At 61.0% G+C, this 15796-nt stretch overlaps 1 protein-coding gene across 1 annotated transcript in view; it reads left to right on the top strand.

The window, feature by feature from the left end:
• The window catches only part of LOC116954068 (cadherin-7-like), a 70225-nt gene extending 62834 nt beyond the window's left edge, over positions 1-7391 (top strand). Inside the window, exons 7-13 of the mRNA XM_076052161.1 lie at positions 753-934; positions 1785-2044; positions 2356-2492; positions 3282-3403; positions 5423-5534; positions 5814-6104; positions 6284-7391. Coding sequence (XP_075908276.1) covers positions 753-934; positions 1785-2044; positions 2356-2492; positions 3282-3403; positions 5423-5534; positions 5814-6104; positions 6284-7035 — 1856 coding nt within the window. The 3' untranslated portion in view covers positions 7036-7391. The remainder of the gene's footprint in view (positions 1-752; positions 935-1784; positions 2045-2355; positions 2493-3281; positions 3404-5422; positions 5535-5813; positions 6105-6283) is intronic.
• The last annotated feature ends 8405 nt before the right edge of the window (positions 7392-15796 follow it).

Here is a 15796-nt window from a genome sequence, read left to right as displayed (position 1 = left end):
CCTCCTTCTCCCCATCTCCCTCTCTCTCCATCTCCCTCTTATCTCCCTCCCCTTTCCCCATCTCCCTCCCTCTCCCCTTATCTCCCTCTACTCTCCCCATCTCCCTCTCTCCATCTCGCTATCTCCCCTTCTCCCCATCTCCCTCTCCCCGTCTCCCTCCTTCTCCCCATCTCCCTCTCCCCATCTCCCTCCCTCTCCCCATGTCCCTCTCCCCGTCTCTCGTCGCCGCTCTCATTGACTCCGGAAGCCGCTGCCGAGACGGATCCTCAGTGATTGCGTCGCGCGGTCACGTGGCCCAGCGTGGGGAGCGGTGGCGCAGCGGTTAGCGCGCTGTGCTGCTCCTGGACGAACCCGATTCCCGCTCGCGGTCACCACCACACCACGGATGATTATGTAAACCGGTCCTGGGCCTCGCCTAGGTAGACTCAGCCGCAAAAAACAGTATCTGGTGTGATGTATAAAACAGCGCTAATGGGGAGACAAAGGCGGCTGGGCGTGGTGCTGACCAGCGACTCCCTCGTGTGCCACAATGCCGACCTTCATAGGTGCTCGCGAACAGCAATGTCCCAACAGTCTGTCGAGGCTTCACGGGGGATCTTTGTCTTTGTATATGTGTACTGAGTGTTTAATGGCATCCACGTGACACCCCCCCCCCCCCCGTGCCCTTTGTATCCCCGTGCCCTGTATCACCCCCACACTCTCCCCCCCTACCTCCCCCGTTTCACCCACCCCTCCGTGCCCCCCACCCCCAGACACGTACCAGATGTCCGTGTCGGAGTTGGCCCCCGTGGGCACCACGGTGGGGGGGGTGCTCGCCACGGACGCCGACGTGGGAGAGAACGCGCGCTTCTCCTACAGCATCGTAGGGGGCAGCGACACCTTCAACATCCGCACCGAGGCCGGCTCGCGCGAGGGGTTCATCACCCTCAAGCAGGTGACGCCGGGGGGCGGGGGCGGGAGGGGGGTAGGGGGGGAACGGGGAGGGGGTAGGGGGGACAGGGGGCATCATCATCCTGGAGGGCAGTAGGGGCAGGGGGGGGCAGGGCGGATCATCACCCTCAAGCAGGTGACGCGGGGGAGCGGGGGGGCAGGGGGGCTTAAAAACACATTGGGGGGTGGGTTGCTCGAGCAGTGGCTAGGCCGGCACCAGGGTGGCACGCCAACGATCCCGTGACGTCGTCGGCACGAGTCGGCCGCTGGGTGCTGGCATCAGGCCCTGAGGAGCCGCCATTAAATCTCCCCCCGAGTTCTGCGCTCCTCTGTATGTGAAGGCGTTCTCAGGCCAATTGACCGAAAACGCCTTCACATACCGAGGGCCGTGCGGGAGGAAAGTGGAACCCACGCATTGCGCGAGGGGGCAAGGCTCTATCCTCGTACAGATGGAAACAGTTGCAGATTAGTCCACTCGCTGTGCCGCCTTCTCTAGGGCACGGCTGCTCCTCCTCGACGCCCACGGGGAAGGGAGTTTCACAGCCCATCTGTGTGCGATCCACCAACCCTCGCAGCACTGGGTCACAGCAACCACGTGCAGCGTGGCCACCACCACTACCTCCACCGCCACGACCACCTCCACCAACACCACCACCTCCACCACCACCACCACTACCTCCACCGCCACGACCACCTCCACCAACACCACCACCTCCACCACCACCACCACTACCTCCACCGCCACGACCACCTCCACCAACACCACCACCTCCACCACCGCCACTACCATGGAGGCTGGCAAGCGATGACGATCGCGATGATGATGTGCCCCCCCCCCCCCCTCCCTCCACCAGCCGCTGGACTACGAGAGCCGCCGCTCCTACTTCCTCAAGGTGGAGGTGCAGGGCCCGGGCCCCGAGGGCCGCGCCGCCGCCGCCGCCGTGGGCCCCTTCCGCGACGCCACGAGCGTGACGGTGTCGGTGGACGACGGCGACGAGGCCCCGGCCTTCTCCCCGGCCGAGCGCTCGCTGGAGCTGCGCGAAGACGCGGCGCGCGGCCGCCTCCTGGCCACGCTGGTGGCCCGAGACCCCGACACTGCCGGCGTGCCTGTCAGGTGACCACCCCGCTCGCTTGCTCGCTCGCTCGCTCGCATGGAACTCGCTCGCTCGCCCGCCCGGCCGCTCGTTATCTGGCTTCAAAAGCCAACTGCTGTTCAAGGCCGATCCCTCGGTGGTGTTATTGTTGTTGGTGGTGGTGTGGCTCTCCCTCTCGGACGCGGCGGTGGTGGTGTGATTGACCACTCAGTGGTGGTAGTGGTGGTAGCGTGGTCATACTCTCGTTGGGGGTGGTGTTGTGGCTGACCCTGGTGGTGGTCCGGCTGACCCCCTGGTGGTGTGACCGATCCCACCCCACCCCCCCCCCCAGGTACTCCATCGACCGCAGCACGGACCCGGAGGGCCACTTCCAGATCGACGGAAGCAGCGGTGCGCTGACGCTGGCGCGGGAGCTCGACCGGGAGACGCGCGCGTGGCACAACCTCTCGGTGATCGCCACGCAGACCGGTGGGTGCGGGGCGCCAACCGCACCGGGCGCACGCTCAGGCGCAGAGAGCCCAGATAGCCCACGCGCGCCGCTGGGGCAAGGGCGCGCCAGCGGACGCCCCCTCCCGCCCCTGCGAACGTGCGGGAGGTGGTGGTGAGGCTGGGAACGCCGTGGTCTGTCCACTGCTAGATGAAAGCCTCGACTTGCTCATCGCTACTGCCACGCAGGGAGGGGGCAGAGGGGGAGACAGAGGGGGGGGTGGGAGACAGAGAGGGGGGGGGGGGTGGGAGACAGAGAGGGAGGGGGTGGGAGACAGAGGGGGGGGGTGGGAGACAAAGAGGGGGGGGTGGGAGACAGAGAGGGGGGGGGGGGTGGGAGACAGAGGAGGGGGGAGTGGGAGACACAGAGAGGAGGGGGGGTGTGAGACAGAGAGGGGGGGGGAGACAGAGAGGGGCGGGTGGGAGACAGAGAGGGGGGGTGGGAGACAGAGAGGGGGGGGGTGGGAGACAGAGAGGGGGGGGTGAGACAGAGAGGGGGGGGTGGGAGACAGAGAGGGGGGGTGGGAGACAGAGAGGGGGGGTGGGAGACAGAGAGGGGGGGGTGGGAGACAGAGGGGGGGGAGTCGGAGACAGAGAGGGGGGGGTGAGACAGAGACAAAGAGAGAGGGTGGTGTGAGACACAGAGAGAGAGTTTCACATTGAGTCTGTGCGACCACGTTATACCTCGACAGAGACCAGGGACCCCTCACCGGCCTCCCGCCCCCCTGCCCCCCACTATGCCCCCCCCCCCCCCCCGTGCGGTGCGTGTAGACGAGGCGGCGCTGTCTGGCCGGGGCCGCGTGTCTCTGCGCGTTCTGGACGTCAACGACAACGCCCCTGTGCTGGAGCTGCCGGCAGAGGCGCTCGTCTGTGAGGGGGCGCGGGCTGGACAGGTGGGGGGCCCGGGGGGGGGGGCAGGGGGGCAGGGGGGCAGGGGGGGCAGGGGGGCAGGGGGCGCAGGGGGGCAGGGGGGGCAGGTGACACTCGCGCCGCCTCCCGGCCACAAGCGCCTGGGTTTGGTTCCCGACTCGGGCGTCCACTCAGTGTGGAGTTTGTGCGCTTTCCCCTGTTCAGCAGAGTGTGAGTCTGTGAGTGTGAGTCTGTGAGTGTGAGTCTGTGAGTGTGAGTCTGTGAGTGTGAGTCTGTGAGTGTGAGTGAGAGTCTGTGAGTGTGTGAGTCTGTGAGTGTGAGAGTGTGAGTCTGTGAGTGTGAGTCTGTGAGTGTGAGTCTGTGAGTGTGAGTCTGTGAGTGTGCGTGTGTGAGTGTGTGAGTGTGGGTGAGAGTCTGAGTGTGAGTCTGTGAGTGTGTGAATCTGTGAGTGTGAATCTGTGTGAGTCTGTGAGTGTGTGAGTGTGAGTGTGTGAGTGTGAGTCTGTTAGTGTGAGTCTGTGAGTGTGAGTCTGTGAGTGTGAATCTGTAGTGTGAGTGTGAATATGTGAGTGTGTGAGTGTGTGAGTGTGAGTGTGAATCTGTGAGTGTGAGTCTGTGAGTGTGAGTCGGTGAGTGTGAGTCTGTGAGTGTGTGAGTGTGAGTCTGTGAGTGTGTGAGTCTGTGAGTGTGTGAGTGTGTGAGTGTGAATCTGAGAGTGGGAGTCTGTGAGTGTGAGTCTGTGAGTGTGAATCTGTAAGTGTGAGTCTGTGAGTGTGAGTGTGAGTCTGTGAGTCTGTGAGTGTGTGAGTCTGAGTGTGAGTCTGTGAGTGTGAGTCTGTGAGAGTCTGTGACTGAGAGTCTGTGAGTGTGAGTCTGTGAGAGTCTGTGACTGAGAGTCTGTGAGTGTGAGTGTGTGAGTCTGTGAGTGTGTGAGTGTGAGTCTGTGAGTATGTGAGTGTGAGTCTGTGAGTGTGAGTCTGTGAGTGTGAGTGTGAGTCTGTGAGAGTCTGTGACTGAGAGTCTGTGAGTGTGAGTCTGTGAGTGTGTGAGTGTGAGTCTGTGAGTGTGAGTCTGTGAGTGTGTGAGTCTGTGAGAATCTGTGACTGAGAGTCTGTGACTGAGAGTCTGTGAGTGTGAGTCTGTGACTGAGAATGTGTGAGAGTGCGGAGTGTGTAAGTACGTATGTGTGAGTGTGTGTGAACGAGTCTGTTAGTGAGTGTGTGTGAGTGAGTCTATGAGTGACAGTGTGAGTGAGTGAGTCAGTAAGAGTGCGGAGTGTTGGGTAAAGTGGCGCAGTGATCAGCACGCTGCACTCCCAACCCCGTCACTCCAGTTCAATTCCCACTCACGGCCATTAGTGACAATTATCTGAACCGGTCTTGGGCCTCTCTCAAGGTCAACTCAGCCCCAAATGGGTACCTGGTGCAGAGAGTAAACATCGCTACTGGGAGCACAAGACGGTCGGACGTGGGGCTGGCCACCCGCCCCCTCGTATGCTACTCGCTGACAGCACTTGTCCCAACAGCCTGCCAAGGCTACACGGGGGATCTTTGTCTTTGGAGTGTGTACGATCTCCCGTGTTCCTGCACGGCTTCCCGGTTCTCCGCCTCCACCTCCCACAGCCGAGCCGATCGCGCACAGAGCGAGAGAGAGTCGCTGTGAGTGGGGGGGGTGATGTAGCGGCGGTGTAGCGGTTACTGTGCCGCGCTACGAACCCGCGACCGGAGTTCGATTCCCGTTCACGGCCAACACGAGTGACGATTATCTGAACCGGTTCTGGGCATCGCCTAGGTCGACTCAGCCTCAATTGAGTACCTGGTGCTATGTGTAAAAAAACACATTGCCACTAGGGAGACAAAGGCGGCCGGGCGTGGTGTTGGCCACCCACCCCCTCGTGTGCCGTGCCGGCCTTCGCAGGTGCTCGCTGACAGCGCTCGCCTCAACAGTGTGTTAAGGCTACACGGGGGTTCTTTGTCTTAGTCTTTGTCTTCGTGGGGGTAATGATGATGATGATGACGTCGCCGTCGCCACTGCGCACACAGCTGGTGTACACGCTGAGTGCACGCGATGAGGACGAGTCGTCACCCCCTTCCGGCTTCCGCTTCTCGCTCAACCCGGACTCCTCCGACAACTTCACCCTGCGGGACAACCTCAGTGAGTGCCCCCCCCCCCCGCTCCTCCTCTACGTGTGTCCACCCCTCACATGTATCACCCCCCCCCCGCTCCTCCTCTACGTGTGTCCACCCCTCACATGTATCACCCCCCCCCGCTCCTCCTCTACGTGTGTCCACCCCTCACATGTATCACCCCCCCCCCCCGCGTGACCTCCACGTGTCCCATCACCCCACACGTCCCTCTCATTCTTCTCCTCCCCCTCTCCTCTCTCTGCCCCTCTCTCGTCCCCCTCTCCACCCCCCGACCCTCTCCCCGTAGACGGCACGGCCGCCCTCTTCACCCGCCGCCGCCTCTCCGGCCGCGCCGGCGGCGGCGGCGGCGCCGCGGGGGGGGGGCTGCTGCTGCCGCTGGGGGTGTCCGTGTCGGACGGGGGGGGGCCCCCGGGGCCGCGCCACGCCACGGGGACGCTGGCGGTGCGCCTCTGCGCCTGCGCCGAGCGCGACGGCGCCCTGCACGTGGCCTGCAGCGCCCAGCAGCCCGTCGTGGTGCTCGCCGGGGTCGGCACCGAGGCCCTCGTCGCCCTCCTCGCCTGCATCCTCATCCTCCTCGGTGCGTGGGCGGGGGGGGGGGTGGGCGCATCGTCACGGAGGGGCGGGCAAAGCGAGCGAGCTCCGGGGAGCATCGCCGACGCGCGGCGGTTCGTCCCGCGCGGAGAGATCGTGGTCCGGCGCCGTAGGAACGTGGAGTGCCCCCCCTCCCCCTCCCCCGCCCCTCCCCCGCCACCGCAGTGCTCGTCGTGCTCTTCGTCGCCCTGCGCCGGCGTCGGAAGGAGCCGCTGGCAGCGGCCGACGAGGAGGAGATCCGGGAGAACATCATCGCGTACGACGACGAGGGCGGCGGGGAGGAGGACACGCGCGCCTTCGACATGAGCGCCCTGCGCACGCTGCAGGCCGCCTCGTCCGCCAACCCCTCCTCCACCGCCTTCGACGCCGCCGCCGCCGCCGCCGGCGCCAACAACGCCGGCACCGCCGCGGGCGCGCTGTGCTGCTTGCGCCAGGACGTCCCTCCCGTCGTGGTCGGGCTCCAGCAGAAGCTGGGCCCGCCTCCACCGCCTCCTCCTCCTCCTCCTCCAGCCGCACCTTCCACCGCCACCAGCGGCAGCACGAGCCATCGCCATCATCATTACCACCACCAGCATCAGCAGCAGCATCAGCAGCAGCAGCAGCATGGCACGGGTGACATGCAGGGCTTCATCGCGGGGCGCGTGCGGGTGGCGGACTGCGACCCGCTGGCTCCGCCGTACGACTCCATGCAGGTGTACGCCTACGAGGGCGCCGGCTCGGCCGCCGACTCGCTCAGCTCGCTCAGCTCCTGCGCCGGGGACGCCGAGGGCCCCCCCGGCGGAGGGGGAGGCCCCGGGGGGGGCGCCGGCGGGGGGGGGCCCGACGGGGAGCAGGGCTACGACTTCCTGCACGAGTGGGGGCCGCGCTTCCAGCGGCTCGCCGAGATGTACGGCGCCGGTGATGACGACGTGCAGTGAGGAGGTGGAGAGGAGGACGAGAAGGAGGAGGTGGTGGAGAAGATTCGAGGAGGATGAGGGGGGAGTGGGGGTTTAGTTTGGGTGATAATGATGATGGTATGGATAATCATGGTGGGTTGTGATGAACATGATGGTGGTGATGAACATGGTGGTGGTGGTGGTGATGAAGATAATGATGGTGATGATGATGGTGATGATGATGGTGGTGATGAAGATGATGAAGATGATGAAGATGATGATGGTGATGATGGTGGTGGTGGTGATGAAGATGATGATGGTGATGATGGTGATGATGATGATGGTGTTTGCGGGGATGCAGTCGTTAGGGGACATTGAGGGTACAGCCGGATGACGTGCGGGGGGGGGGGTTGTGGGGGGGGTTGTAGGGGGGGGTTGTGGGGGGGGGTTGTAGGGGGGGTTGTGGGGGGGTGGCAGGGCCTGACGCCGTCAACTGAGCGGTAACTGGGGGCTGGCCGTGAGTGAGCGGTGAGCCGAGTGGGGGGAGCGTCTCGTGGCCTCGACTCACGCTGCCATGGGGGGGGGGGGCACAGTCAAAGTGGACTCCGGCTGAGAAGCCCCCCCCCCCTTAACCCCCACCTTCACATCACGACTGGACACGCAGCGGCATCATCATCAGCAGCAGGCCGAGAGAGTTGCGGTTGAGATTGTGGTGTGTGGCGAGCCCTCCCCCCCTCGTGCCACACAAGACAGCAAACCACCGCTCACCACTGAGTGGCGGTGACGGCGCTACGGCGCGCCTGTGCCAGGCTAGGTGCACCTCGAGCCTGTCGCGTGAAGTGTGGAAGGATCTCACTGCTGCTGTTGGCAGGAGGAGAAGGTCACGGGACAGACCCAGTGCACCATGTGTTGTCTCGCTGAGGTGACTGGCAGACGCACCAGCCGTGCCCCCCACTGTGCCAACTAAGAAACACAGACACACACAGTAAGACAGACACAGACAACAACAACCGCCATTCGCCACTAAGTGGCGGTGACGTCACCACGACGCTTGTGCCAGGCCATGTGCACCTTGAGGCCACGTGAAGTGTCGAACGCCCGCTGGCAGGAGGTCACGGGGCAGACCCAGGTGCCACGGGTCGACTGACTGAGACGACTGGCTGATGCACCACCTGTGCCCCCTACTGTGCCAACCTGCTGTGCTTTAGCCACCCGGCGCTCCGCTCGTTATTGTGAGCGTCGCTCCTCCGCCCTCCGTTGTTGGAGGGCGACTGCCTCCAACTGCCCGGTAGCGTCCTTCACGAGCCTCCTCCACAGAGGCCAATCTTGACACCGCTGGTACCAGTCATCGGCAAGTCGACTCAGCTCCACGTCCTCCTGTACCACATCACTCCATCTCTTCTCTAACCCGTGCCGCGCCCGTTTAGCACCCTCGATCCGGCCGAACAAAAGCTGTTTCAGCATGCGGTGGCTGGGCATGCGGGCTACATGACCCAGCCAACGCAGCCTTGCCTGCCGGAGGAGCTCACCGATGGGACCTTGCCCAGATCTTTCAAAGATTTGTGAGCTCCTCACACAATCCAGCCTGGTTAAACCCAGGATGGATCGTAGGCAGGCTAGCCTAAATGTTTCTAACCGGCGAAGATGTTCCATTAGGGGGGTCCATTTTTCACAAGCGTAGAGAAGGGAGGGAATGACCGTGGCCGAGAAGACCTGAGGCTTAGTGCGGAGCGACAGACCAGGTAGCTTCCACACAACCGATGAAAAGATATTGCCACTCGACTGATTCGGAGTCAGACCTCTGCTGTTAAACTGGAGCCGGTCATAAGCACACTGCCCAGGTATGGGAAACTCTCCACTCTCTCCACAACTGCCCCATCACCGATTTGGAGTTGTGGGGGTGACTCACACACACTCTGACTCACACACACTCTGATTCACACACACACTGACTCCCTTGCTTCCCATGTGGGTAAAATCCGCTCCGACTCCGCGGGCTCAATTAAGATGCCTCTCTCGCCTCCTCTCCCTGGGGGTGGAGTGTCCGATGGTACAAAATAACCAGGCAGGTGCTTAGTTATGGTGGGGCTGATGGTAAGGCCCCATCTCTTAGTGGCACGCTCCAGTCTCACCAGCAGCGTCTCCAATTCCTCCTCTGAATGAGCAGCTATTACCAAATCATCGGCTTACATAACGTGGTTGAGCAATAGGGAGCCATCCTTTGACCGCACCCGGGCATCGATCAGACTTCCATTATATCTGTACCAAATGGAGATTCCCCCGGTACAGCTATTGAAGTCTTCACGAACTACGTGGTCAAAATAGATGTTAAATAATGTGGGAGCCAGAGGACATCCCTGTCGCACCCCAAGGTGTACAGGGAATGGCTCTGACTCCCGGCCACGTAGTTTTACCCGTGCCCGCTCACCATCATGAAGGTTCTTAATGATCATGAGCAGAGAGTCAGGGACTCCAAAAGCACGAAGAAGAACCCAGAGCCCAGGCCTACTGATGGTATCATAGGCCTTGACCAGGTCAATAAAGCAGAGATGTAAGTCTTGCTGGAATTCCCTACACCTCTGCTGTAGCAGACGGACAAGGCGATGTTGAATAATCCTTACCCCTGTAGTTGTTACAGTCTGTGTGGTCCCCCTTCTTAAAGAGGGGGACCACCAGGGCATCCTTTCAATCCTGCGGAACCTGTCCAGTGGTCCACACTGTTGTTATGATGTCATATAGGGCAGTCTGTGCACAAACGCCACCCTCCCTCAGCATTTCGCTTGGGAGATCATCTCGGCCCACTGCCTTTCCTGGTCTCAGACTCCGGATCGCCTTCAGTACTTCCTCAACAGATGGTACTTCAGCCAGCCACTTACAGGGGGTGACTTCTTCCAATATTTGAGGCACTGCAGCCTCAGCAGGGTCACCCCCACTTTGTGCCACGATGTTTTCCTGGCTGAGGGATTTCCCCTCCTCCAGGACCTCACAGAAATGCTCAGCAAATCTGCATATCTGTTCCTGGGGGTCTGAGATTGGATCACCGTTTTTTCCCCTAATGATGGTAATAGGTGTGGCGCTGCAGGTTACTTTTTTGATGGAGTTAAATAGAAATTTGTGATCGCGGGCCACTGAGGCAGACTCCATCTCCTCAGCAACCCGCGACCACCACCCATCCTTGCAGCGCCTCATGGCTCTCCGAACCTCCGAGCGAAGGCTGCGGTAAGCCTCCTCATTCTCTGACGTGGGATTCTGTAGCCGATGACAGTGGGCCTGTCGCCTTTTCTCAACCATCCTGAACACCTCCTCTGTCAGCCAGGGTATCTGGGGAGGTCTGGACCGTGTACCCAAAGCAGCCATTGCAGCTGCATGGGTCACTGTCCTAAACCTCGCCCATTTACCCTCGACATCAGGAGGAATGGGGGACGATGCCAACCCCAGCCGCAAGCGATGATTAAATTCTTGCTTGCAACTTTCATCAGATAACTGAGACCAGGCCACTTTAGGTTGTAATGGGGTCCTGGGTGTACACCCACCACCGGAGTGGAAGAATGGCAGGCGCATCTTATAGATGACTAGTCGATGGTTAGAGGGCAGATCAGCTCCACGGTACGTCCTGGTGTCAAGGACATGGGCTCGCATCCGCTGGTTCGTCACTATGTAGTCCAGCAGATGTTCTTGCTTGGAGCCGGCATGCATCCATGATGTTGTGTGGATGTGCCGATGCCGGAACAGGGTGTTGGTAATTACAAGCCCATGGGCTGCACAAAAATCTAGCAGCTTCCTACGGTTGTTATTGAGCTGATCTGGCCCATGCCCTCCAATCACTCCAGACCAGGTGCCAGCATCATGACCAACTCCGGCATTGAAGTAACCCAACAAGATGACTCTATCCCGAGGGGCCACTTTAGCCAGCACCTGTGACAGGAGGTCATAGAAGGCATCCGACTTATCAGCTTTGCCCGCATCCCTCCACGGATGTTCGTCTTTGGTGGGGGCATAAGTAACCACGACCACCACTCCTCGCCTCCGGTTGATGGGAAGGTCAGCCCAAATTAGCCTGGGGCTTACAGCTTCCCACACCTCACCGCCACGCTCCCACGCACCCTTCATTCTTTTGTTCAAAAGAAGAGCCACACCCTGTTGTTTGGCAGTCTGCTGTCCCGAGTAGAGGACTGTCCACCCCTCATGGTGGCAGCAGCCAGAACCGGTCCACCGGATCTCCTGAATGCCACACAGATCCAGGCGGTATCAGTCCAGCCTCCGACAGAGGAGTGGCAGCCTCTCCTCCGCAGTGAGCGTTCGAACATTCCACATGGCCACACGAAGTGGCTTTTCGTTATTTCTGGAGGAGCCCCGAGGGTAGAGATTCAATCTCCTGACTCCGCCAATTGGGGTTTGGCCAGGTTGACGTCACAGACGCCTGTCCCCCCGGAGCCTCCGGCACAAGCTTATTAGTTACATATTTCAGTCGTGATTTAGTGGTACATTTTTGAAGGTGGAGGGGTTACCAGCCCATTGCACCCGTCCAGAGCCCCCGTTTAGCCACTGTGGTGGTCACAAACGCCATGAGGGGAGGAGCCAATCGGAATTGGCCCTCCCCCCACAGCACTGTCCACGACAGAGTTGCCCGTCCGGCACCGCGAGGAGGTAGGGGGTTGTTTTGCGGCACAGTAAGACAAAGACAAAGATCCCCCGTATAGCCTTAACAGACTGTAGGGGCAAGTGCTGTTAGCGAGCACCTATGAAGGCCGGAACCACGCCCGACCGCCTTTGTCTCCCCAGTGGCGATGTTTACACACCGCACCAGGTACTCATTTGAGGCTGAGTCGACCTAGGGGAGGCCCTGGACCGGTTCAGATAATCGTCACTGGGTGTTGGCCGTGAGCGGGAATCGAACCCGGGTCGCCAGGTTCGTAACGCAGCGCGCTAACCGCTGATGATGGTGGTGATGATGGTAGTGGTGGTGATGATGGTAGTGGTGGTGATGATGGTGTTGGTGATTGTGGTGGTGTTGGTGATAATTGTGGTGGTGATGATGGTGGTGGTGGTGATGATTGTGGCGGTGATGATGGTGGTGGTGATTGTGGTGGTGGTGATGATGGTGGTGGTGTTGGTGATGCTTGTGGTGGTGATGATGATGGTGGTGATGATTGTGGTGGTGGTGGTGATGATGGTGGTGGTTGTGGTGGTGATGATGATGGTGATGATTGTGGTGGTGGTGATGATGGTGGTGGTGTTGGTGATGCTTGTGGTGGTGATGATGATGGTGGTGATCATTGTGGTGGTGGTGGTGATGATGGTGGTGGTGGTGATGATGGTGGTTGTGGTGATGATGGTGGTGATGATTGTGGTGGTGGTTGTGGTGATGAGTCTGTCGAGGTTGAAGCACTTAAGCCCTCGGGTTGTCCTCCCACTCTGCCCGCCTGGGTTCGCCTCCCTGCCCAGAGTCTCAAGCGATCTCCACCCCCTGCTGCTGCTGCTGCTGCTCTCGCCAGCATCGGACTGCATTGGTGCTCACCTCCTTGTTTACAGCCCTCCAGAGCCAGCGGTGGAAATTCCACATTCCTATGGCGGGGACTAAAGGCGAAGCACTACCACATCGGACAGTCAACGACTTGTGGACGTACTCCCTCCCCCTCAACTCAGTGGTACCTATTTTATCGACCACACGGAGATGATGGGCCGAGTCAACTCCCCACTCGACCCTCCCGCCGCCGCCCGCACAACCAGGATTTGAGCTTCCGAGTCCTGCAGTGGGCGCAGTGTCACCCTGAAACGTCACAACAACAACAACAACGGCCGTGTCACCCTGCAACGTCACAACAATAACAACAACCGCCGTGTTACCCTGCAACGTCACCACCACCACCACAACAACAACGCCGTGTCACCCTGCAACGTCACCACCACCACCACAACAACAACAACCGCTGTGTCACCCTGCAACGTCACCACCACAACAACAACGGCCGTTCGCCACTGAGTGGCGGTGACGTCAGCACGGCGCTTTGTGCCAGGCTAGGTGCACGTACACGCGCCTTGCCCTTACCCCGTGCCTAACGTTTCCCTCACGGTGCCGGGTGCCCCGTGTGAGGGCGACCCGGGGCAGGATGCGCGCGGACTCCGGGGGTCCCGGAGCAAGCCAAAGGGGGGGTGGGGGGGGAGCTGACGGACTCCTCCGCAGAGAGGGGGGCGAAGACTCCGCCGAGTTGGGAGTCGAACCCCCCACGCCCCCCCCCCCCCGCTTGGTGATGGCCTGAGCTGGTGATGGAAGCAGCCATTAACATCACTCAACCAGCTCCTTATTATCGATCGTAGCTATTCTGAGTTACTTCGTTCTTATGATGATCGTGGTGATGATGTCGATGATGTTATTTCGATAAGGTGCCTTAGGTTGGTTGTATGAGCATCATAGGTCGACACCCCTCCACCCCCCAATGGATCGTAGCGGGAAGCGAAGGGACGGGTGGGGGAGGGGGGAGGGGTTATTATCCCAGCTGACCCGGAGCTGGGATCAAACTTCCTCAGTTGTTGGTGGTGGTGGTGAGGGCCGTGTCAGCGATCAGTGGCGCCACATCGCGAGGCCGCTGAGGGGCAAGACGCTGCTGCGAGCTTCTTCCGACACTGACTTCTCACGCAGAGAGATCCCCACAGAATGAAAGAGCTCTCCCCAGCCCGCAGGTGTGTCGCGAAGCGTCGGACGACGCGCCGGAGCAACACGTGGCGGTTACACTCGGCGTGTGCGGGTGGGCGGAGGGAGACACTGAGCGAGACGGCAGTAGCCAGGTAGAGGAAGCACGGCCACCACCACCACCACCACGATCGCCGTGGGCCTTTCCGGAGCAGAGCTCCGCGTTTGTGAGACCCTCGGGCGTCTTTGCTTTAACCGCGTGGGGAGGGGGGAAGGGGGGGGGCACACGGGGGACAGCAGCGGACGCGAACGGACGCGATATTTTTTGTAGAAAGGGAGTTGCACCTCAGAAACTTTATTTTTTTTCACAACAACCGAGAGGCAGCTCCCATCCCGGCTGCTGCTGCTGCTGCTGCGTCGTCTTCTCAATGGGCGCGCAGAGCGAGACCTGGAGGGGGGGGGGAGGGCACGAGTCGCCGGGTGACACGGGAAGTCGAACCGGTACGGGCGCACGTGCGCGGACGCGCGCTTAGCGCTCACGCGAACCAAAAAAGCGACCGTGGAAGCGGCGTCCCGGCGGCGAGCACGGGAGCCGAACCTCCACCGCGGCTCCCGCCAGTTTACAGAGCCACCACGGGCCGGGCAGGGGCCGGGCAGGGGCCGGGGAGGGGCCGGGGGCTCACGCCGCTCTCGCCCCTCCTCGAGCGGTCAGTTTTACAACAATAACAACAATAATAGTCGCGTCTTTAATTTCAACGAATTCTGGTCAAGAAGACGGCAATCAGCAACACACCAGTCGCATATACCACTCTACTATTTATCGATAGCTATTTTTTAAAACATAGATCTATAAGATTGAGAGTTTGAGTCATCGTTCGGGCGCACGTGCGGCGGAGTCACCGCGGCGTCTCAGAGTCACGTGGCGCACGTGCGGCGGAGTCACCGCGGCGTCTCAGAGTCACGTGGCGTCTCAGAGTCACGTGGCGCACTTGCGGCTGAGTCACCGCGGCGTCTCAGAGTCACGTGGCGTCTCAGAGTCACGTGGCGTCTCAGAGTCACGTGGCGCACGTGCGGCGGAGTCACCGCGGCGTCTCAGAGTCACGTGGCGTCTCAGAGTCACGTGGCGTCTCAGAGTCACGTGGCGTCTCAGAGTCACGTGGCGTCTCAGAGTCACGTGGCGTCTCAGAGTCACGTGGCGTCTCAGAGTCACGTGGCGTCTCAGAGTCACGTGGCGTCTCAGAGTCACGTAGCGCACGTGCGGCGGAGTCACCGCGGCGTCTCAGAGTCACGTGGCGTCTCAGAGTCACGTGGCGTCTCAGAGTCACGTGGCGTCTCAGAGTCACGTGGCGTCTCAGAGTCACGTGGCGTCTCAGAGTCACGTGGCGTCTCAGAGTCAGTCACGTGGCGTCTCTTTCTATCTCAGGGTCCCCGCGCGTTCTCACAGCGAGGGCGGGCAGGGCGGTTTGGGGGGGGCGCCCCGGCCCGCCCGAGGTTCTGGTTGCTTGAGACTCTCAGAGCACCCGCTTAGAAGGCGAACTTTAACATTCAGGTACCGTGCCATTTTCAGCGGGTGTGGTGGGTGGGGAGAGGGAAGGGTGGGGGGGGTTGTTTGACCATACTTCACCACGCTGGTCAGTGCGGGTTGATGATGAACGGGGGTGTGGAGGGGTAGACGCCCTGAACCGGTTCGGGTATCGCGCCACTGCTGTGAGCCGCGCCTTCTGGGGGGGGGGGGGGGGGGGGATCGATCCTCGGCTCGTCCCCGGTGTTTATTTTGCGCAATCCGCCCCGTGCGTTATCACGGGGCGCCCTAGAGGTGCAGTACAACGGCGAATCTCAACGTCGCTTCCATTCCGCTCTGCTGCCCACCACTCAACCCCGAGTAACGATAATTCGCTATTATCATCACCATCAATGAATTATCATTTTTGTCATCATCGCCTAGTTAATCGGTGTTGTTATACCGTTCATTGGTGCGTGGTGGACAATTCTCATGTTAAAGAAATGGGGTTTGGCGTGCGGGCGCGGTGGTGGTGGTGGTGGGCTAACTCGTGGGTAACTTTATTTTTCTCCGCCGGCTCCTCCTCGACGCGCCGTGGGCCAAACCCGGCCCGCGACTTCGCTCCAGCCGCCGATGGGGTGGGAGGGGGGGCGGGGTCGGTGAGAGTCGGC

Source organism: Petromyzon marinus, chromosome 54 (assembly GCF_048934315.1).
Source record: "Petromyzon marinus isolate PM22_M1 ecotype Great Lakes invasive population chromosome 54, UKy_Petmar_22M1.pri1.0, whole genome shotgun sequence".
NCBI classification, from domain to species: Eukaryota; Metazoa; Chordata; class Hyperoartia; order Petromyzontiformes; family Petromyzontidae; genus Petromyzon; species Petromyzon marinus.
Note: the sequence above shows the minus strand (reverse complement) of the source record. Positions and strands in the feature narration are given on the sequence as shown.